This window comes from Carcharodon carcharias, chromosome 13 (assembly GCF_017639515.1).
Source record: "Carcharodon carcharias isolate sCarCar2 chromosome 13, sCarCar2.pri, whole genome shotgun sequence".
Lineage (NCBI taxonomy): Eukaryota > Metazoa > Chordata > Chondrichthyes > Lamniformes > Lamnidae > Carcharodon > Carcharodon carcharias.
Window position 1 is genome coordinate 20,572,276 of NC_054479.1, and position 25,195 is coordinate 20,597,470.

At 41.7% G+C, this 25,195-nt stretch overlaps 1 protein-coding gene across 3 annotated transcripts in view; it reads right to left on the reverse strand.

Moving 5' to 3' along the window:
- The window catches only part of LOC121285485 (probable E3 ubiquitin-protein ligase HECTD4), a 301,376-nt gene that overhangs the window by 149,502 nt on the left and 126,679 nt on the right, over positions 1 to 25,195 (reverse strand). For all 3 annotated transcript variants that reach the window (XM_041201967.1, XM_041201965.1, XM_041201968.1), the window contains exons 18-19: positions 23,891 to 24,015; positions 19,357 to 19,510 (exon numbers count right to left, since the gene is read on the reverse strand). In XM_041201967.1, the coding sequence (XP_041057901.1) occupies positions 19,357 to 19,510; positions 23,891 to 24,015 (279 nt within the window). The remainder of the gene's footprint in view (positions 1 to 19,356; positions 19,511 to 23,890; positions 24,016 to 25,195) is intronic.

Genomic DNA, 25,195 nt, shown 5'->3' on the forward strand with positions numbered 1-25,195 from the left:
TACCTAAGTCTTCCGTCTCCTCACAGATTGCCGCTTTGGTCCCTAAAGGACTCGACTCTTTCCCTGGTTATCCTCTTGCCCCTACAATACTTATAAAATGTCTTTGGATTTTCCTTTATTTTAGTTGCCACTGTGCCCCCTCTTTGCTCTCCTAATTTCTTTTTTAAGTTACCCCATGTGCTTTCTATATTCCTCTAGGGTTTCCACTGTTTTGAGCCCTCGGTATCTACCATAAGCTTCCTTTTTTTACTTTATCCAATCCTGCACATTCCTCGCCATCCAGGGTTTTCTGGGCTTGTGGGTCCCATCCTTCACCTTTACAGGAACATGTTGGCCCTGCACTCTCACTATTTCCTTTTTGAATGACTTCTACTGCACTGATGTAGATTTTCCTACAAGTAGCTGCTCCCAGTTCACTTTGGCCATGTCCAGTCTTATCATATTAAAATCGCCCTTCCCCCAGTTCAGAACCTTTATTTCCGGTCCATCTTTGTCCTTTTCCATAACCACTTTAAATCTTACTGAGTCATGATCACTATCACCAAAGTGCTTCCCCACTGACACTTCTACCACTTGCCTGGCTTTGTTCCGAAAACTACATCCAGCACCCATGCCCCCCCCCCCCCCCCCCCCCCCCACCACGTCTCTCTTGTAGGGTTTTTAAGTGCTGCCTTAAAAAGCTCTCTTGGATACATTTTAAGAATTTTAAGCCCCCTCTAAGCCTTTCACACTTTGTCTATCCAAGTTAGTATTGGGCAAGCTGAAATCCCCTATTATCACCTTATTATTTTTACACTTCTGAGATTTGCCTACATATCTGCCCTTCTATTTCTTCCTTACTGTTTGGGGGTCTATAGTAGACTTCAAGCAATGTGATTGCCCCCTTTTTGTTTTTATGTTCTACCCATATGTCCTCATTTGAGGAACCTTCTAAGATATCATCTCTCCTTATTGCAGTAATTGACTCCTTGATCAATATTGCGACAGCAGCTGTGTCATGAAGCTATTAATGTATATAATATTTTGGAAAATATTTTTCTTTTAAAATAGAGGTTTAATCTGTGGGTATTTCTTAATTGGATTAAAGCCAGATAGTCTGGGTGCTTTGATGTACTAGTTTGAGAAGTAAAGAAATAGATAACGTGCATTTCCATTTTTTGAATAGAGCATTCAATAAGTGAGGTGAAAACTTGATGCCTTTCTAGCAGCTACCAAACAACATGTTTATATTACGAATAAAATTGGTGCTATGAAAGGGGTTTCATTATTAAAAGGTGAAGTTTAAAGAGGTTGTTGATACAATGAGAATTTGAATTCAATCAGTGGTGGTAGGTATAACTTCAGCAGTTTTTAGGTGTACAGGGTAGAGGCAATGTAAGATCAAGATGCAGCTGCAAGCCTCCAACTGGCTCCACAGCAGAAAGAACCACATTTTGAATTTGTACGGTGGAAATGTTTTGCCTGGTATTTTGGTTAAGCCAATGGGTTGTTGTTGCCTTAATGGAGATTAGTTTGGGAATTTAAAAGTTATGATAGTAATTTGTGGCTATGTGTACATATATTTTAACCTGTGTAAATTAATAAAACGTTTCATTTAGTTTAATATAAAACCTTGAGAACTAGTGGTCTAATTCCTGAGTTTAGAGTCCCATCTCAAACATAACACTTAAAATTATTGGTTATGACAGTTGTTTAAAGTTTCCCTCTGGGATTTTTAAAATAACTCCACTTCACCAACTGCATCGGTCATAACAGGCTCCTCTTTTACACACCACCCAACCCTCCACCTCTGCTGAGAAATCCTGTACTACATCTTCGAATAAAGCGAACCTACATTTAGTTTATTAATCCTGAGTAAAATTGGTAAGTTTGTACAAAGCAAACATATAAATACAACATGGTGAGTAGTGGTTCTTGTTAAACAAAATAAAGATGATTTGAAGATCGCAGGAAAAGCCACTGACAAGACCTTGTGCGGTAGAAAGACTGTATTATGCACTGAAGGCCCTGGGAGGCAGAGTTCCGCAACAGACAGTGTTTCACAGAGCAGTGAGTACCTAATCTGTGGGGTAGCCAGATCCGTGGTGAATCGGACAGTCTAATTCGAATCGGGCAGTCGATTTTGAGTTGGACAGTACAAGCTGCAAGGCCAGTGTGAGGTTCTCAGGTGCCATTCCCACACAAAAGACAAAGTGCATGAAAAAGCAGCAGCCCGAGCTCCAGGCAAAAAAAAAGGGCAAGAAAAAGAAAGCACACAGCAGCTGCATTTCTGAGTCTCCACATGGAGTAGAGAAGCTACAAATCCCCTAAGCATCAACAGCATTCATAAAAAGACAGGAAACATCAGGAAGATGACCAAATTTGGCCTATCCAAATGTAGGCTTTTTAAACAAAGGATGGAGCTATGCTTTTTAGATTTATCGGTCACAGAACTGGACAAACAAGTGATGAAATTAAAGATAGCCATTGGAAACTAGGCATTGTGCAGAGTCAACACTTCTGGCCTGTCTAAAGGAGGATCAGAGGGTTCCCGCCAAGCTGCGGTACATGCTGGAGGATGAGCTTCGTGAACTTTAGAATACATCGTTTAGAGCTGATGGCTTACAGGTAACAGCCACAAAATTCAGTTGATCAGTTCGTCAGCAGGTGTTGTTGCAAGGACTGTGAATTCTCAGAGGCTGAGCTGTCTGAACGAAAAATGGAGATGGTTATAGCTTCAGCACCAATTGAAGCTTTCCAAAAAGATGTTTTGGAGAAAAAGGAAGGTCATGATATTGACACACTGCTAAAAGATGGCAAAAAATATGAAGCCATTGTAGCTGGACAACAACACCCGCAAGCACTGATGCGGTAACCAGGATGCAGAAAGCGAGGCGTGTGGGAAGTGCAGGTTGTGGCATCCACCGCAAAGCCATTCTATGTTCCAAGAGCTTTGTAAGTTATGCAGTATAAAAGTACACTGAGCTCATCTATGCAGGAAATCTGGTTCCAGAGGTGTGACCTGAGGTAAGATGCAACCAAACAAGAAGTATGTGCAGCATATTGGTAGCAACAGCAGGAAGATCCACATAAGCGCAAGCACATACATGAGATTAGTGGCAAGACGCACCAGGGTGAAAAAGTAGTGGAAAGATCATCAACTGGAAAATGAACAGGCTTTCACACTGTGAATCTGACACAGTGTGTCAATGAAATCAAACAGTTAGAAGCTATCCAAAGAAAAACAGCAAACACAGTCAAAATCAACAAGGGAGCGAGCATGAATATCTTACCAGTCAGGATCCTGAAGGATATGTATTTGGATTGTTGGAAGTCAATGATACAACCTGTGACAGACAAACTTGCTGCGTACAATGGGTCATCCATTCATTGCACTGGTACGTTGAAACGCAGCTATGGCAAGTCTGCATGGAAACCACAAGTATTCTATCTGGTGGACACAGTAGCCCAGCAGTGGTTGCAGGACTAATAGCATATACAGAACTCAAACATTGTAACCATACGCAACATCACCAAGATTACCAATCCCAGCAGAAGTGGTCAAGAGCAATCACATCATGTCAGTCCATGGCTGACAGCACATGGACCCATACTGAATCAAAGCTGACGATGTACTACACCTCAGAAGATGCAATTCCATCAACTGACCTTCTAGAAAGTGCACACACAGCAGAAGCAGGGGGCAGGGAGTGCCAGAGAGAGAAAGGAACAGACAGACAATGAGCATGAGAATGTGAAAGAATGAGGGGGAGAGAGACAGTGAGAGAGAGAGAGAGTGGGGTGTGAGAGAGAGAGGAGGAGAGAGTGTGTGTTTGTGGGAGGGGGAAGAGGGTGTGGGTGGGAGGGGGAGAAGATGTGTGTGTGTGAGAGACATAGGGAGGGAGGGCGAAAGAGTGTGAGTGAGAGTGAGTGAGAGTGAGTGAGAGTGTGAGGGGAGAGAGAAGAGTTTGTGTCTGCACGTGCTTGCATGCAAGAGAGATATTACTCATTTCTTAAAAATATAAATTCATTGCTTTGACATTGCTTTATTTTTGCTCAGCAAGTTGTTTCTTTTCTTCATAGTCAACATTTTTAAAAATCATCTTTCTGAAATTCGTTCATTGGCTCCTTGAGTGAGGAAAAAAAAAAATCGAAATGTGGCCCCCTCCCCTCCCGCACAAGAATCCAATATTAGACAAATTGAATCTCAAAATTACGGGAGCAAAGGTATTTCTCCAAGTGGACTCCAAACACAGACATTGATCGGCTCATTTGGCAGAGGGATCTCAAGAAATCACTAATTTCTGGACACCATTCGAAAGATACCTGTTTCTAGAAATTACCATCAGTCAGGGTCTGTTCCAGCAGCATATGGACACAACTACAGAAAATATCCCTAGATTCATATACATTTCCAATGGTATTGCAGTGATGGGCAAAACCAAACAAGAGCATGAGCAAAGTCTACACTCACTAATGGCAGCGTCTTGTTGTAAAGGACTCGTCTTCAACAGCAAGAAATGCCAGGTGAATGTGGGTCAGGTTAACTTTTTCGGTTCTATCTATTCTCTGTGTGGGATCAGTCCTACCCCAGGCAAACTTGAAGATGCATGAGTAATGCTTACTCTCCAGGACAAAGAGGACTTGCAGAGATGCCTCCTTCTTTTCAACTTCTTACCACCATACCTATCAAACTTTGTTGATACAGCAAAGGAAGGATGTTCCATATGTGGGGCAGGAAGACCATCAACATGTGTTCAAGTCACCTAAAAAGGCAGGAGAGACATACTTTCTCCAATAGTACAACCCAAAAAAGATGATCTTAGAAGTCAACACATCTCAAAAAGGGTTGGGGGCATGCATTATGCAAGATGCCAAACCAATTGCATTTGGTTCAAAAATGTTATCACAAGTGCAATGCAACTACATACGAAATAGGAGAAGTAGGCCATTCGGCCTCTCAAGCCTGCTCCTCCATTCAATAAGATCATGGCTGATTTGTTTGTGTTTCAAGTTCTACATTCTCATCGACCCCTAATAACATTTCATTCCCTTGCCTAACAAGAACCTATCTACCTCTGCCTTAAAAATATTCAGTGGCACCACTTGCACTGCCTTCTGAGGCAGAGAGTTCCTAGTTACACAACCCTCAAGGGAAAAAAAATTCTCATCTGTCCTATAAGGGTGACCCCTAATTTTAAAACAGTGCCCCCTAGTTCTGGACTCCCCACAAAAGGAAATATCCTTTCCACATCCCCTTGTCAAGATCATTCAGGAACTTTAATACTTCAATCAAGTCACCTCACTCTTCCAAACTCCAGTGGAAACAAGCCCAGCCTGTCCAACCTATCCTCATAAGTCAACTCGCTCATTCCAGGTATCAATCTAGTAAACCTCCTCTGAACTGCCTCCTTTACATCCTTTCTGAAATAAGGAGACCAAAACGGTACACAGTATTCGAGATTCAGTCTCACCAATGTTCTACATAACTGAAGCATAACATCCTTGCTTTTATGTTAAATTCTTCTCATAATAAAGGATAGCATTCAATTAGCCTCCTTGATTCATGCTGTACCTGCAAACTAACTTTCGTGACTCAAGCACAAGAACACCTAGATTCCTCTGCACCTCTGTTTAAGTAATCTGTTCTCCATTTAAGTAACACTCTGCTTTTTTAGTTTTCCTGCCAAAGTGAACAACTTCACATTTTCCTACATTATACTCCATCTGCCAGATTTTTGCCCACTCACTCAGCCTAACTATATCTGTCTGCAAACTCCCTTTTGTCCTCTAAACATCATACTTTTCTATCTATCTTTGTGTCATCTGCAAATTTAGCTGCCATGCCTTCACTCTCCTCATCCAAGTCATTGACATAAATTGTAAAAAGTTGAGGCCCCAGCACAGACCCCGGCAGGACTCCACTCATCACGTTCTGACAATCAGACAAAGACCCTGTATCCATACTGTTTTCTGCCAGCCAGCCAATCCTCTATCCAGGCTAATATGCTACCCCGCCTACACCATGAGCCTTTATTTTTTCGCAATAACCTTTAATGTGGCACCTTATCAAATGCCTTCTGGAAATCCAGATATAGTACATTTACAGGCTCCCCTTTATCCACAGCACGTTACTCCTTCAAAGGACTCTAATAAATTGGTTAAACATGATTTCCCTTTCACAAAATCATGCTGACTCTTCTCGATTACCTTGTGTTTTTCTAAGTGCCCAGCTACAACCTCTAATGATCAACTCCAACACCTTCCCCACATTAGATGTCAAACTAACTGGCCTATAGTTTCCTGTTGTCTGTCTCCCTCCCTTCTTGAATAGAGGGATTATATTTGCTCCTTTCCAGTCTGATGGAACACTTCCAGGATATAGGGAAGTTTGAAAAATTAACACCAACGCATCTACTACCTCATTAGCCACCTCTTTTCAAATCCTAGAATGAAGTCTATCTGGGCCCGGAGACTTGTCAGCCTGCAGCTTCATCAGTTTGCTCAGTACTGCTTCCCTAGTGATTGTAATTTCACCAAGTACCTCTCTCCCTTCCACCTCCTGATTTACTGCTATTACTGGAAAGTTTTTCTCTATCTTCTATAGTGCAGACAGAAGCAAAATATTTGTTCATTTCATTGGATATTTCCTTATTATCTACTATTAAGTCCCCATTCTCACTCTCTAGAGAACTAACACTCACTTTACTTACTCTTTTCTTGTTTGAATACCTATAGAAACTCTGGCTATCTGTATTTACATTTCTAGCTATTTTTCTCCTGATTAACCTTTTAGCCATTCTCTGCCATTCTTTATATTCTGACCGATCATCTGACCTGCCATTCATCTTTGCGCAGTTATATGCTTTTTCCTTAAGTTTGATGCTTTCCCTAACTTCTTTAGTTAACCACGGATGTTGGGTCTGCTCTTTAGAATTTTTCTTTATAGTTGGAGTATACTTATTCTGAAATTTCGTCTTAAATGTCTGCCACTGCTTTTCTATTGATCTATCCCCTAGCCTAGTATCCCAGTTCATTTCAGCTAGCTCAGCTTCCACGTCGAAATAGTTGTCCTTATTTATGATTAAAAATACTAGCCTTAAATCCACACTTCTCCCTTTCATGCTAGGTGCAAAATTCAATCTTATAGTGGTCAGTACTACCAACAGGAGCCTTTACCCTGAAGTCATGAATTAATCCTGTCACATTACACAATACCAAGATGCCAAGTCTAATATAACCTGCACCCTGGTTGGTTCCAGAATGTGCTGCTCCTAGAAACTCTTAAACTAAGCATTTTATGGACTCCTCATTCAGGCTACTACTGCCAATCTGATTTTACCAGTTTATATGTAGATTAAAATCACCCATCACAAGCACCCAATATTTCTTCCTGTATATTTTGTCCTATATTGTGGTTACTGTTCAGGGGCCTGTAGACCACTCCCACTCAGGACTTCTTTCCCCTGCCATTCCTCATCTCCACCCAAACCTATTCTACACCGTGATCTCCTGAACCAAGGTCATCTATAGCTACTGCACAAACGCTATCCTTGATTAACAGTGCTACCTCTCCACCTTCACCTAGCTTCCTATTCTTTTTGAAGGTTATATACCCCTCAATATACAGGACCCAATCCTTGTCATGCTGCAGCCACATCTGTGTAATGGTTATCAGATCATATTTATTAACTTCAATATGTGGTATCAATTAGTTTACTTTGTTTTGAATGCTACATGCAGATACAGAGCCTTTAGTTTTGTACTTTTGTTACCTTTGTAACATCTAGTCTTGACTCTTGAAGCACTCTTAGGTTTTTTCTCCGTCCCTCCTTGCCATTCTCTGACCCTCATTTCCCATATTACTATTTTCCTTTCTGACCTTGTCCCCACACTTTGATACACATCTTTCCACATTTGATCCCTTGCCCCCACTATTTAGTTTAAAGCCCTCTCTACTTCCCTGGTTATACGGTTCACCCAAAGATATAGCCCCCACTCTCCCCAGTACCAGTGCTACTGCCCCACAAATCAGAACCCACTTCTCCCACACTAGTCTTTCAGCCATATGTTCATCGCTCTAATTTTATGTATCCTATGCCAATTTGCCAATAATCCAGAGATTATACTCTTTGAGGTTCTGCTTTTCAATTTAGAACCAAGATCATCTATGCAGAACCTCTTTCCTATTTCTACCTGGTTGTTGGTACCTATATGAACCACAACAACCAGGTCCTCCCCTCCTCAATTAGTAATATGGGAAATGAGGGTCAGAGAATGGCAGGAAGGGACAGAGAAAAATCCTAAGAGTGCATCAAGAGTCAAGACTAGATGTTACAAAGGTAACAAAAGTACAAAACTAAAGGCTCTGTATCTGCGTGCAGCATTCACAACAAAGTAAACCAATTGCAAGTTACTCTCCAAACCTGAGCGGAAGTCTCAACTCTGGCACCGGACAGGCAACACAGCTGTCTGGACTCTCACTCTTTGCTGCAGCGGACAGTATCAATCCCCTGCACTATACTGTCTGCTACTACCACTATATTCCTTTTTGCTCCCCCCAACTTGAATGTCTTCCTGTACCACTGTGCCATATTCAGTTTGCTCATCCACCCTGCAGCCCCTGCTCTCATCCATACAAGTTAAGAGAACCTCAAACCTACTGGACATTTGCAGAGCCTCATACTCCTGCCTTCTGGGTCCCCTTATCTACCTCACTCACATTCACACCCTCCTGTCCCTGACCACTGACCATATCAGAAGGCACTATCCTAAGTGGTGTAACTGCCTCCTGGTACAAAGCAGCCAGGTAACATTCCATCTCCCAGATGTATCGCAGGGTCTGCAACTCAGCCTCCAGCTCAATGACTGAGCCAAAGTTCCTAGAGCTGCAGACGTGTTTGCCCTGGATCACAATGTTATCCAGGAGCTCCCACATGCTGCAGCCTTTACACAAACCTATCCTGCCATCCTTAATGTGTTTGAAATAAATACTTAATTATATCTTTCATTTATGTTGCTTTTTTATATCTTTTAACTTTACCACCAATTTGTATACTATTTTAAACCTTAGGAATAGAATAGATGTTAACCACTCACTGGATATGCATCAAACAGCTAGCTCCTTTCCTTGTTACAGCAGGAGCCAATTCCTATGAGTGAGAAATGTAGAAAAAGGAAACAAACACCTCTTTCCCCAAAATCCCCTACTCACCAAACTCCAAGTCTGCACTCAGTTTCCTCAGTTGCACTCCGTTTGCCTTAGCTGCACTCAAAAGGCCTACATTTATAGCCATCTGAACTGGGTCTACAGTAACCAAATTCAACCTGCTAGTTAATTAACTACCCAGCTCGCATAGCAGAGTGAGTTCGCCCTGTCTAAGCTGCCAGAAAAAAAGAACAAAGCCTGCTTACACAGTACTATCCAGTTACTGCTAATTACAGACTAGATTAGATTTTAAGAGTAAAATTTAAGAACAAAATTAACACTTTAAATTCCCCACTCATCAAACTCCAAGTCTGCACTCAGTTTCCTCAGCTGCATTCCATTTGCATATTGAACATTTTATTATTACAGAAAACTGAGAAAACAAATACTCAGGTATTCGGTGTCACAAGGTTCAACACATGAACAATGACTTCCCCTAAAAATACAAGATGACTTCAAAATCTGTTACAAACCTGGCAGCAAAATGGTTACTTCAGACACAATGAGCTGGCTACCTAATCTGAAAAAATTGTGGATGTCTTGTTGAACTTGCAAGTAGATGGCATAGAAAGAGATGTACGCAATATCAACTTGATGAATTCTGGTCAACACAAGTGCAACCCAACTTAAGCTGAGAACAGCAAATGACCCACGGCTGAAAACATTACGGAGAGTTATTGTAGAAGGGCGGCCTGATACAAAGTGCCAGAGACCCTCGGATGTTTTTGGCTGTACAAAGGTGGACTAGGTATTTCAACAGCCATGATTTTCAAGGGAAAACAGGTGTTTGTACGCGAAGATCTCCGCCAGGACATACTGTCAGTTACACTAGGTGCATGTAAGTAGGATGCAATAGATACACCTAAGTGATTCCTGAACCAATGGATCAGATCTAAGCTCTGCAGTCCTGCCGCATCCAATCGTGTATGGTAGTGGGCAATTAAACAGCTTACAGGAGGAGGCGGCTCCATAAATATCCCCATCCTCAATGATGGGGGAGCCCAGCACATCAATGCAAAAGGTAAAATTGAAGCATTTGCAACAAATCTTCAGCAAGTAGTGCAGTGGGTGATCCATCTTGGCCTTCCCCAGATCATGGATGCCAGTCTTCAGCCAATTCAATTCACTCCACATGATATCAAGAAATGGCTGAAGGCACTGGATACTGCAAAGGTTATGAACCCTGACAACAGTCCTGAAGTCTTGTTCTCCAGAACTTACCACACCCTTTCTGTTGCAGTACAGTTACAACACTGTCATCTATCTAGCAACTTCAAAAATTGACCAGGTATGTTCTGTACACGAAAAGGGCAAATCCAACCAGGCCAATTACCGCCCCATCAGTCAATTCTTGATCATCAGCAAAATGATGGAAGGGGTCATCAACGGTGCTATCAAATGCTACTTGCTTAGAAATAACCTGCTCACTGACGCCCAGTTTGGGTTCCGCCAAGATCACTCAGCTCCTGACCTCATTACAGCCTTGGTTCAAACATGGGCAAAAGAGCTGAACTCCCGAGGTGAGGTGAGCCGAGAGTGACTGCCCTTGACATCAAAGCAGGATTTGACTGAGTGTGTCATCAAGAAGCCCTAGTAAAACTGAAGTCAATGGGAATCGGGGGAAAACAGTACACTGGTTGGAGTCATACCTAGCACAAAGGGAGATGGTTGTGGTTGTTGGAGGTCAATTTTCTCAGTTCCAGGACGTCACTGCAGATTTTCCTCAGAATAGTGTCCTCTGCCAAAACCTTCCTACCATCATAAGGTTAGAAGTGGGGTTGATCATGATTGCACAATGTTCAGCACTATTCACGACTCCACATATACTAAAGCATATTCAAGAGCAACAAGACCTGGACAACATCTGGGCTTGAACTGACAAATGCCAAGTAACATTTGTACCACACAAGTGGCAGGCACTGACCATCTCCAACAAGAGAATCTAACCATCACCCCATGACATTCAATGGCATTATCATCGCTGAATCCCCCACTAACAACATTCTGGAGGTTGCCACTGGCCAGAAACTGTACTGAACTAGCTATAAAAATACTGCGTCTACAAGGGCAGATCAGAGGCTAGGAATTCTGTGGCGAGTAACTCACCTCCTGACTCCCCAAACCCTGTCCACTATCTATAAGGAAGTCAGGACTGTGAAAGAATACTTGCCATTTGCCTGGACGAGGGCAGCTCCAATAACATTGAAGAAGCTCGACACCATCCAGGACAACGCAGCCCACTTGATTAGCATCCATCTACAAACATTCACTCCCTCCACCATCGACAAACAGTGGGAGCAGAGTGTACCATTTACAAATGCACTGTAGGGATTCACCAAGGCTCCTTAGACAGCACCTTCCAAACTCATAACCGCAACTATCTAGATGGACAAGGGCAGCAAATGCATGGGAACACCACCACCTGAAAGTTCCCTTCCAAGCCACACACCACCCTGACTTGGAAACATATTGCCGTTCCTTCACTGTTGCTAGGTCAAAATCCTGGAAGTCCCTCCCTAACAATATCGTGGTGTACGTGCATCACATGGACTGACAAGGAAGACAGCTCACCACCACTTTCTCATGGGCAATTAGGGAAGGGCGATAAATGCTGGCCTAGCCAGTGACACCCACATCCCATGAATGAATAAAGAAAAAGAAAAATAATACAGGCATATAGCAAACAAGACAACTGTCGAGGTACTCTCTGTATTGGTCACAAATCAACAACGACATTGAGAAGACAGTGAGGACTGTCAGAGACACCAGCCTTATCAATGCAAAGAAATTTTATACCCTGAGTAAGTCTCATCCTACACTTGGTCTAAAATCGCAACAGATTTATTCACTATCCATAGCAATGACTTTTTCCTAGTCACTGACTACTTTTCCAAGTTTTCAATCAACAGACCGTTAAAGGATACCTCATGTGCACCTGTGGCAGACACAATGAGTTCAATTTTCAGCTTGCTCAGTGTGCCTGAAGAAATCATATTGGACAAGGGCCATAGTATACTGGCAGATCTTTTAGGGACATGTGTGCAACATGGGGCATCAACTCCTGACAGCCTCGCCACACTATCCCAGATCCAGTACTCTTGCAAAGCAAATGATTTGCACTGTTAAGTCATTAATCATAACGTACAGGGAAACAAACCAAGATCTCCGTATCTCCATGTCATGATTAAGAGCAACACCTTTAGGTATGATTCCACTGGTGATAAGTAAGCCCATGAGGCTTGTAAGGCAGGGTAAGGCAACTTTGCCAAGCTATCACCTTTCCCATTTCTCATAAGTACAGCAGAAACTTCTCAAAAAGTAGGGAGAATGAAGACTTTGCACAACAGACATGCAGGTGCGGAACTGTCTAATCCGCACATAGGACAAAAGGTTTGAGTCACACGTGCTACCTAGGGAGCTTGACTACCTGCAGAAGTATTCAGAGTGTGCAATGAACTTAAATCATATTAAGTCATAACACCAAATGGAGCAACATTAAGGAGGAACAGAAGCCAGCTACGGGAATTGTACAACTGCATAGCACCTAGCAATCCAACTGTGTCTGGAACACATTCAAAGATGGAATTAAAGTGTGAAACTGTGGAAGATCACCATTAAAACAATCAACACTCTGACAATATACAAGATACCAACCCTACAAGTCAAGAACACCCTGGTGATAAGTCTTGATCTCAGGAAGGACACACTATTAGTGATCTGTAACGATTGTTAAACCATCTATACATTACACAGACTCAAACACTTAATTTCTTAAATCCTTAAAATCTTCAGAGATTTTTTTTTGTGTAAATAGATTTTGCGACTGCCCGAATGTTTGTGTATTTTCATCCTTAATGTATGTAGCGTTATCTTGGAAATAAAGGGGGAATTGTGTCATATCACAGAATATGCTCATGAGTAAGTAGCCACGATGTAAACCACGTGACCAGCAGACATTAAGAGGAGCTTTCAGTTTAGTTAGCAGCATGTGGTGTGAAGGAGTTGCAGCTGTACTTTCCTGTTAACAATAGCTGTTGAATATTTGTAGTAGATATGTCTGCTGAGCAATCCTGTATCACATCTTCAAATAAACTAAATGTAGGCTTGGTTTATCAGTCCTGAGAGAGATTGGTAAATTTGTAAACATAGAAATACAATAGTAACATGAAACATTCACCCAACACAAGTGTCAGGTAATGACCATTTCCAACAAGAGAGAATCCAACCAACTCCCCATGATATTCAACAGCATTACCATTGCTGAATTGCCCCATCAACCAGAAACTTAACCAGATATATACTGCACTACAAGAGGTCAGAAGCTGGGAATTCTACAGCAGGAAACTCACCTCTTGACACGCCAAAGTCTGTCCACCATCTACAAGGCACAAGTCATAAGTGTGATGAAATACACCCCATTTGCCTGGATGAGTGCAGCTCAAACACTCAAGCAGCTCAACAGCATCTAGTGTAAAGTAGCCTGCTTGATTGGCACCCCATCCACCATCTTAAAAACTCACTCCTCCAAAACTGGTGCATTTCGGCAGCCCGTCTACAAGAGGCACTATAGCAATTCACAACCTCTGCTATGTAGGGCAGCAGACGTATGGGAACATGACCACCAAGCTCCCCTCCTAGTTGCACACCATCCTGATTGAAGGAATAGCGATTTTAGTTGCCAATGTCACTGGGTCAAAATCTTGGAACTCCTTTCCTAACAATATTTTGGGTGCATCTACACCATAAGGGCTGCAGCGTTTCTAAAAGCCAGCTCACTACCACTTCTGTAGGGCAATTAAGGAGTAGTCAATAAATGCTGGCCTTGCCAGTAACGTCCAGACACCATGAACAAATATTTTAAAAAGTAACAAATCTCAAGCTCACATGATTCACCAAGTTTAAAACGGCAAGGAACACCGGGGGTTCAGTTTAAAGCAGTGAGGAGAGCCGGGAGTTCAGTTTAAAATGGCGAGGAGAGCCAGGAGTTCAGTTTAAAATGGCGAGGAGAGCCGGGTTATCTCTTCCGTATCTCTTTTGACGGGCCAAGTGGTTTAAATCAGGAGACCTTATTACAGTTGAAGAGTACAGTTAAGAAATTCACTTTTAAAATATTTAACATCCAAATGAATTAAAAGAAGAGATGGCTGGGCAGGCGATGTGTTGTAGCTGTAGTATGTGGGAGCTGGTGGACGGCGGTGCGATCCACAGTGACCAGATCTGCAGCAAGTGTTGGCTACTCAAGCAACTTCAGTTCAGAGTTGATGAGCTGGAGTCTGAGTTGTGGACACTGCAACACATCAGGGAGGAGGACAGTTACCTGGACACTGTTTTAGGAGACAGCCACACCCCTTAGATTAATTACATCAAATTTGGACCGTGGTCAAGGACAGGAGGGTGTAACTGCAAGTGAGATAGGTATGGGGATCCAGAATTTAACTTAGAGGAGCCTCAGCCAGTGCCCTTGTCCAATATGTACGAGGTTCTTGCTCCTGGTGTGGACAAGGGCACAGGCTGCAGGAAGGATAAGCGAACTGCCAAGAGCACTGTGGTACAGAGTGCCATTCAAGTGGGGGGGAAAAGAAAAATTCAGTAGTAATAGGGGATAGCATAGTTGGGGGGGAATAGATACTGTTCTCTGCAGCAAAGACAGAGTCCCGAAGGCTGTGTTACCTACCTGGTGCCAAGGTTAAGGACATCTCTTCTAGGCTTGAGAGGAACTTGGAGTGGGCGGGGAAGGATCCAGTTGTTGTGGTCCATGTAGGCACCAACGACATAGGCAGGTCTAGGAAAGAGGTTCTGCTGAGGGACTACGAGCAGCTCAGGGCTAAATTTAAAAGCAGAACCACAAAGGTAATAATCTCCGGATTACTACCTGAGCCATATGCAAATTGGCATAGGGTAAATAAGATTAGAGGGGTAAATATGTGGCTCAAAGATTGGTGTGGGAGAAATGGGTTTCAATTCATGGGGACCTGACACCAGTATCGGGGAAGGAAAGAGCTGTTCCGTTGGGACAGGCTTCACTTGAACTATGCTGGGGCCAATGTCCTGGCAAATCGTATAACTAGGGTTGTAGGTAGGACTTTAAACTAATTAGTGAGAGGGAGGGTTCGATTGAAGGGATGTTTAAAATATCAAAAGGAAATGAGAGAGCGGAGTGCAGGGTAGTGAAGAAGTGAATGATAACCAAAGTGTGACAGGAAGGGGCAGAAAATATAAGCAGAAGAGTGCAGCAAAAATTAGACCAGAATGAGTAATAATGGTAAAAAAAATCAAAGCTTAAGGTTCTTTATCTGAATGTATGCGGCATTTGTAACAAGATAGAAGAGTTGACAGCACAAATAGAAATAAATGAATATGACTTGATAGCTATTTCAGAGATGGGGTCGCAGGGTGACCAAGACCGCGAACTCGACATTCAAGGGTATTCAACACTCTGGAAAAATAGGCAAAAAGGAAAAAGAGGTGGGGTAGCTTTGTTAAAAAAGGAAGGTATTAGTGCGGTGGTGAGTAGTGACATAGGTACAATAGATCAGTTTGGATGGAAATAAGGAATAGCAAGGGGAAGAAGTCACGGGTGGGAGTCATCCAAAGGCCCCCGAGGAGTTGACTCACTCTAGAGCAAAGTCTAAATCAGGAAATAATTGAGGCGTGTAAGACAGGTGCTACAATTGTCACGGGTGATTTTAATCTGAATATTAATTGGACAAATCAGATTGGCAAGGGTAGATAAATTTGTAGAGTGCATCAAGGATTGTTTCTTAGAGCAATACATTGCAGAACCTAGCCAGGAACAGGCTATTTTAGATTTAGTAATGTGTAAGGAGGTGGGATTATTAAGAGATATCACAATTAAGAATCATCTAGGGGATAGCGATCACAACATAGTAGAATTTCAAATTCAGTTTGAGGGCAAGCAAATCTGGTCTCAAACCAGTGTCCTCAACTTAAATTTAAGGGCAATGACAGAGGTATGAAGAAAAAGTTGTCTGAAGCGAGATGGGAAAACAGGCTAAGGGGCAGGTCAGTGGATGAGCAGTTATTTTCATTTAAGTAGATATTTCATAATGCTTAGCAAAAATTTATCACAGTCAAAAAGGACTCAACGAGAAGGGTGAACCACTCGTGGTTAACAAAGATGGTCAAGGAGAGTATCCAATCAAAAACTAAGGCATACAAAGCAGCGAAAATTAGTGGTAGGCCAAAGGATTGGGAATTTTTTTAAGGAACCAGCAGCGGATAACTAAAAAGCTAATAAGGAGGGAGAAAATTGATTATGAAAGCAAACTGGCAAGAAATATAAAGACAAACAGCAAGAGCTTCTACGGGTATATAAAAAGAGTGGCTAAAATGAGCATGGGACCCTTGGAGGATACGAATGGCGAATTGATAATGGGGAACAGGAAAATGGCAGGTAATTTAAAGCAATATCTTGCATCGGTCATCATGGTGGAGGACACTATAAACATCCCAAAGATGTCAGATCAGAAAGGAGCTAATGGAAGGAAATATCTTGTAACAGTGTCTATCATGAGGGACAAAGTATTTGACAAACTAATGGGACTAAAGGCAGACAATTCGCCAGGACCTGATGGCCTGCATCCAAGGGTCTTAACGGAAGTGGCTGCAGGGATAGTGGAGGCATTGGTCGAAATATTCTAGAACTCACGATTTCAGGAGGGTCCCAGCAGATTAGAAAATTAATGTGACAACCTCGTTCAAGGGGGGAGGGAGACAGAAAACAGGAAGTTATAGGCCAGACAGCCTAACATCTGTCATTGGGAAAATGCTAGAGTCCATTATTAAGTAAGAAATAGCAGGACATTTAGAAAAGCTTAATCAGAGTCAACATGGTTTTATGAAAGGGAAATCATGGTTTGACAAATTTGCTAGAGTTCTTTGAGGATATAACAAGCAGAGTTGATAAAGGGTAGACGTGGTGTATTTGGGTTCCCAGAAAGCATTCAATAAGGTGCCACAAAAAAGGTTACTGCACAAGGTAGGAGCTCATGGTACTGGGGATAATGTATTAGCATGGATTGAGGATTAGTTAACACACAGAAGACAGAGAGTCAGGGTTAATGGGTCTTTTTCAGGTTGGAAAGACGTAACTAGTAGAGTGCCACAAGGATCAGTCCTAGGGCCTCAATTATTTACCATCTATATTAATGACTTGGAAGAGGGGGCAGTGTATGATGTACTCAAATTTGCCAATGATACAAAAATAGGTGAGAGAGTATGTTGTGATGAGGACATAAGGAATCTGCAAAGGGATATATGCAGGTTGTGTAAGTGGGCAAAAACTTGGCAGATGGAGTTTAATGCAGCAAAGTGTGAGGTCATGCACTTTGGTAGCAAGAATCAAAAGGCAGACTATTATTTAAATGGAGACACACTCCAAAAAAAGTAAAGCACAGAAGGATCTGTGTTCTTGTGCATGAAACACAAAATTTTAGCATGCAGGTACAGCAAGTAATTAAGGCAGTAAACAGACTTTTGGACTATATTGCTCAGGAATGGAGTTTAAAAATAAGGAAGTCTTGTTACAACTGTATAAGGCATTGGTGAGGCTGCAACTGGAGTACTGTGTAGTTTTGGTTCCCGTATTTAAGAAAGGATATACTGGCATTGGAGGCAGTTCAGAAGATATTCACTGGCCTGATTCCTGGGATGAAGGGGTTGAATTATCAAGAATGGCTAAACATGTTAGACCTTTATTCATTGGAGTTTAGACAAATGAGGGGTGATCTTACTGAAATGTATAAGATTCTGAAGGGCTTGACGGGGTAGATGTTGAGATGATGTTTCCACTAGTGTGGGAGTCTCAAACAAACTAGGGTCACAGTTACAGAATAAGGGGCCACTCGTTTAAAACTGAGATGCGAAGGAATTTCTTCTCTGAGGGTGGCGAATGGCTGGAATTCTCTATCCCAGAGAGTTGTGGAGGCTAGGTCACTGTAAGTATTAAAAGAGGTAGATAGATTTTTGAAATATCGGGCAGCTGAGGGCTATGAAAAGCTAGCACAAAAGAGGAGTTGAGGCCTGAGGCAGATCAGCCATGATCTTATTGAATGGCAGGGCAGGCTTGAAAGGCTGAGTGGCCTGCTCCTGCTCCTATTTCTTAAGTTCTTAGATTTATTTATTTTGCTGCAGCAAGCAATAACTCAGCTCCAATATTTAATCAGTTTAATAAATTCCAGATCAAGCAAAATGACAGCACTGGGACAGAAATGAAAGAAAACACAACGTACTTGCATTTTACTAGCACACCTGATAATGCAATAACAACCCTCTGCATTCCACCCCTCTATCTTAATCAGTTGTGCACATAGATCCAATTTAAAACATTAATTTAGAGTAATTTCAGAAATGTACATTAATAAAATGCTTCAAAAACCTTGATTTTCAAATTACAAAGCTGCCCTTATAATTCAGCAATTTTTCAGTAGGTGAGTCATACAGTCCTGGAAGGTCCTAGCTTCAGTTCAAGAGTTGTTGAGTTAATTTCACATTGGTAAGAACGTAGATAAGCTTAGCCTTAGGTCTCCATTCCTTATTACTACACAACTAACCACTTGTATGCATGTCCCCTTGGATGAACATCAGTTGAGGTTGGGAACAAACAGCTGCCCAGATTCACCCCGAAGGTTTGTGTGCGAGTAACTAACTGATCAACTGGTAATACTGAACACTAGCCCTACAAGGAATCACTGTCTTCAAGACAGAATGGAAACGAAGAAAACTTGCAAGACGAGGAGAGAAACAGGAGTGGGGCTGGCTGTTCTTTTACCAATGCAACTGTGTCAGAGGAACATGGCACAAGTTAATGTCTGAAATTCCCTCATGTCAACTGAGGGAAGATGTTAAACAAAAGACAGGATCTTTCTTCTCTACTTTACCCTTTAACCTAGAAGGAATGTGGATTTTAAAATCACTCAACTTGCACACATTTACTGGTTGACAAATATTATGTGCGAGGGGCAAGGAAAAAGAGAGGAGAGAACTAATATAAATGCAGGTAAACCAATAAGTTACTAAGGTTACAAACATAACTGGAGATAACGAGAAACATTTATTTTTCAGGGGTTATGCACTTTCACTTCAAAATTCAGATTCCAGACATTATAAATTGATATTCCAAAACAGACTTTAAAAAGGTTGTCCCTTACCTGGCTGGTGTAGAGAACAAGCTGAACCAGCTGCGGCATGAGTGCATCTGCCATTATCAGGGTCTGCAGGTTTGGATGCATCAGAGAGGTCAGCAATACTGGCAGCAAATGGCCCAACATAGTGGCCTTAGTGATCTGTTCTAAGCCCTTCAGCCTGTAGTGAAGAATCAAACGTAGCTTATAACCAATTTAGTTAAACAACAGCACAGAATTTTATATGAGAGAGAAAGGCCCATGTCCATTTTGGCTCTCAAAAATTAGACCTCTACGCTTTATTAAGTTAGCTTTCAGCATTAGGAACAGAATAGCAATCAGTATTCCAGGAGCAGGGAGTGAAAAAACATTTTACTTCTTAACCAGCCCACCCTGCAACACTGTTTTATTGTTCGAAATCAGAATGTTTCATACATAGTAACACGAGTTGGTCATTCAGCCCATTGAGTCAGCTCCTCAACTATTGGTAATGATGGCAATCATCTTACTGATCACACGATCCCTTTCTCTAAACGCCTGAATATAGTTATTCCAAGACGACATTTCTCTTCCTTTAACTGAGTTGGCAGCAATCACCATATTTCTGAACTTTCTCCTAGATTTACTTTTTACTGGCTTAGTTCAAACTGTAAGATTGCATTACCTTTTTCTGAACTTTCCTACTACAAGAAAAAATTTTATCTTCAAATATTTTAAAACCCTCAATCAGTTCACCTCCTAACCTTCTCTGCTCCAGTGGAATTAATCCAAGTTTACCGGGTCTTTTAACATAAGTCAGTCTATTTATCCCAATCCTGGAAAATCGAAGACGCAGAACATTAACCGGACTTTTCTCTTTCAAAGTGCTGGTTTAATTCACATGTATTTCCAGCCTGATTGGTTTTTGAGTCAGATTTCCATATTTTTCTTGTTTAACTTTAGTGGTGTGGAAACTTCTAGAAACAATAATCTGGGATAAGTGCAGGTTAATTAAGGAAAGCCAGCATGGACCTCTTAAGGGAAAATCATGTAACTTGGACTTTTTTAATGAAGTAACAGAGAGGTTGATGAGAGCAATGCTGGTGGTGTAGTTTACATGGACTTCCAAAAGGTATTTCAAAATTTGTGGATGATATGAAACCTGGAAGCATTGTGAACTATGAGGAGGATAGTGTAGAACTTCAAAGGGACATAGCTAAATTGGTGGAATAGGCAGACAGGTGGCAGATGAAGTTCAATGCAGAGAAATGTGAAGTGATTCATTTTGGTAGGAAAAACACAGACATTACAAAATAAAGGACGTAATTCTAAGGAGGATGCAGGAGATAAGTCTGTATATGTGCACAAATCATTGAAGGTGGCAGGACAAGTTGAGAGAGCAGTTAGTAAAGCATATAGTATCCTAGGTTCTGTTAGGAACACGACCTAGCAGTAGGCCATTCAGCCCTTCGAGCCTGCTCCACCACTCAAGATGATCATGGCTAGTTGTGGTCTCAAATCCACTTTGCCACCCGCCCCCCACCCCATAACTCTTGACTCCTTTGTCCATCAAAAATCTGTCTAATTCCACCTTGAATAAATTCAATGACCCAGTCTCCACTGCTTTCTGGGGTACAGAATTCCACATACTAATGACCAGGGCCCAGGAGAGGGGGGTGCAGACGGTGCCAAAAACCCTGGCCCGGGGGGGTGCGTTCAGGCCTCGTTGCTGTAAATGGAGTTTCTTGTTGACCACCAGCCTGAGCAGCCAAAGGAAGGGCTTTAGACCTGAAAGATAGACTTTAAAAAAAAAAGTCAGAACACTCAGCCTGAAGGTTGTGATTTTTTTTTAGTCTGTCAGTGTCAATTTCACTGAGTCTCTGTGCTGTTGCTTCCAATCTTTGGGCAGTTTCGTGGTTCCAATTGTTTTTGAAAAGCCCACCAGAAAACCACAGATACAAAGACTGAACCATTCAGTCTTTGTCCTCTGGCATCGTGTTATACAGAGACATCGGAGGACTCCAATGCTTCTCACTGACAGTGAAGACCTATGTTGTTCAATCATTCCACATTGTTGCTCAGAAGTCATTTGATCTTTCTTTCTACTTTGAGATTACTGAAAAAATAGAATCCAATTACAACCCTTCTATGAAATAATTATATTTAATATCATGCACCTAGTGTTATCAGCTACACTGTTATAAATAACCAATAGGATATTTTCCTGTCAAATTAATATTGCATGATGCTGATACAGTAAAACTTGTATAGTCTGTGGTTTAATTGTCATGGTGGGATTACTTTAAGGACACACACAACCCAACACTGCATTATATTGTTGCTGATCGATCCATGCTGCATATATAACGGACAATATTTGTAACCAGGTTTCAACAATAGGCACCATCATTTTAACAGTGCCTTTCTATGATTGGTGAAACTTGAAAGAGGGAAACTATCATGCATGATTGAGGGGAAGGGTTAAGTGGGGGTGGGTGTGGGGAATAAGGGGCCCAGAAAGAGGAGAAGAATTAGGGCCCACGATTTTTCTCCCTGGTCCTGCTAACGACCCTCAGAGAAAACATTTCACCTCATTTGTCTCAAAAGGGAGATCTCTTATTCTTAAACTGTGTCCACTAGTTCTAGTCTCTCCCATAAGAGGAAATATCCTCCCTGTACCTACCTATCAAATCCGCTCAGGATGTTTTATGTTTCAATGAGATCACCTCTCATTCTTCTAAACTCTAGTGGGTACAGGCCCAAACCATTCAACCTTTCTTCATAAGATAAGCCCTCATCCCAGGAGTCAAGTGAACCTTTTCTGAACTGCTTCTAAGACAGTTATATATATATTTTTAAAGATGGAGGCCAAAACTGTCCACTGTATCCCTGATGTAGTCTCACCAATGTCCTATACAGCCGCAATAAAGCTTCCCTACTTTTATATTCCATTCCTTGTAATAAACGACAACATTTCATTGCTTTCTTAATCACTTGCTGTACCTGCAAACTTGTGTGTGATCCATGTGCCAGGATAACCAGATCCCTCTGTAATACCAAGTTTGGCAATCTCTCTCCATTTAATAGGCATACTGCTTTTCTATTCTGCCTGCCAAAGTGGACAACTTTACATTTTCCCACATTATATTCCAAATTTTTGCCCACTCACTAACCTACCTATATCCCTTTGCAGGCCCCTTACGTCTTCTTCACAACATACTTTCCTACCTATTCTTGCTGTCATCTGCAAGTTTAGCTATCATACATTCAGTCCCTTCACCCAAATCATTGGTGCAGATTGTAAATAGTTGAGGCCCCAGCACTGATCGCCGTGGCACTCCACCCATTACATTTTGCCAATCTGAAAATAACCCAATTATGCCAACTCTGTTTCCCGTTAGCTAACCAACCCTTTTAGCCATGCTAATATGTTATCCCTTACACCATGTAATTTTATCTTTCATAGTAATCTTTGATGTGGTGCCTTATCAAATGCATTATGGAAATCCAAGTATACCACATCGACAGGTTCCTCTGATTTAATTAATAGTGACATAGAGTACAAGAGCAAGAAGGTTTTGTTGAACTTTTGTAAGATATTAGTTTGGCCTCAGTTGGAGTATAGTGTCCAGTTCTGGACACAGTACTTAGGGGAGGAGGTGAAGTCTTTGGAGAATGTGTAGAAAAGATTAATGAGAAGTTAGGACTGTTTTCCTTGGAGAAAAGGAGGCCGAGAGGAGAGTTGATAGAGGTATTCAAAATCATGAGGGGTCTGGACAGAATAGATAGGGAAAAACTATTCCCACTCATGAAAGAATAACCCCCACTCGCCCCCACCACTCCGAGAGAGACAGAAAAGGTAAACTAATTAAGGTAACAAAGGTTTTTCTGTTTTCTTGGAAAGTTGCAATCCTAACCAATGGATCTACTATTCTAGTTTCAAAACAAAACAATCACATCAGTACTTTCAAAAGTTATACAAAAATTACATAATTGATTTTGTATTGATTGTCAGTATGAACTATGGCCCAAACTAAACGGTGTAATAATGTACAAAACAACACCATCTCTGAATTAAACCAAACTTAGCTTCCGCGAGAGGGCACTGTTAATTACCAAATCTGCATGACTGACCCAGTTAACCAAACATGAAATGGGAAGGTTATATATTTATTTTAGATTAGATTCAACACCACTAAGAATTATTACTACTAAAATATGTTTGCTTTGTTTAAAAAAGGAAAACATTCAATTAAGAAATTAGACAAAGCACTGACAAGATCAGCACACGGACATGAGCCTGGAATGCCACCTTCTCAACCAGAGATGAGGTGTTGCACTAAATGATGCAAAATATGTACACTATTTACATGAGCATGTGTGAACACATATCTAAATTATGGCATTGTGGTGCTGATACTCAACTATCTCCATAAAAGTAGAAACACACAATCATAATCGTAACCATGGGTGTTCTAAATCATTGAGGTTTTTGGAAAGGGGTGTGGGGTAGGGACAATGAAGCATATTCTGCATAATCATGAAATATAAATGCTAGATTAAGATTAATAGCTGTACTGACCTGTGCTCTTTGTCAGCCATTTCACTGTTAATAACAGATGTGGTGACACTCTGGAGTTTTTCAAGTACTTCATCACATCCTGCCAGAATTTTGGTGGCTAGCGCTAAGATACTGGTCTGGAGTTCCTTCATCAATGAACAAAATAGAAAGTCAAGTGAGTCACACAGTGTAAAGCTATAGCTATCTATTTTACAAAAGGAAGCAACAGTGCAATTGCAACTTAAGTTTAAAAGCAAGCAAGTCTGAGACATGAGTTAGCATTTCAGACCATCAGTAGTAATTAAAAAGAATATATTGCATACAGATGCAACTGCACACATGCATTGGTGAATCTTAAAATGAGATTTCCTGTTAGCTGAATTGCCTGCTGTGACTCGAGTCAAGCAGTGTGCACACAGACATCTGCCAAAATGCTCTTAATCGGCTGAGAGGGGGGAATAAGTGATAAGCATTAACCCAGAACCTTCCTTGTGGAAGACACAATTAAATTGCACAAGTCTCAAATGGTCAGCATGGTAACGTTCAGGAAGGCAATCTGGGTAATGGTGCCTGAAAACTTAAGGTGTGACTAAACAGTTTTCATTATAGTGATGGACTACATTATCAATATAATCCTTTAGTCTACCAACATCAGTTTCTGCCCTGATTTCAGCTTGATTGTGCAATGTTCAGCACCATTCGCCACTCCTCAGATGCTGAAGCAGTCCATGTCTAAATGCAGCAAGGCTTGGACAATATCCAGGCTTGGGCTAACAAGTGGGAAGTAACATTCGTGCTACATAAGTGCCAAGCAATGATCATCTCCAACAAGGGAGAATCAAAGCATCACCCCACGACAATCAATAGCATTATCATCACTGAATCCCCCACTACCAACATCCTTGCGATTACCACTAACCAGAAACTGAACTGGACTAGCCATTTAATACTGCGGCTACAAGAGCATGTCACTCTAAGAATCCTGTGACAAGTAACTCACCTCCTGACTCTCCAAAGCCTGTCCACCATCTACAAAGCACAAGTCAGGAGTGTGATGGAATACTCCCCACTTGTCCAGATGAGTCCAGCTCCCACAACACTCAAGAAGCTTGACACCGCCCACGACAAAGCAGCCTGCTTGATTGGCACCACATCCAAAAACATTCACTCTCTCCACCAGCGACACACAGTTGCAACACCGTGTATCATCTACAAGATGCACTGCAGGAATTTCACCAAAGCTCCTTAGACAGCACCTTCCAAGCCCATGGCCACTGCCACCTATGACAGGGGCAGCAGTTAGATGGGAACACCACCACCTGGAAA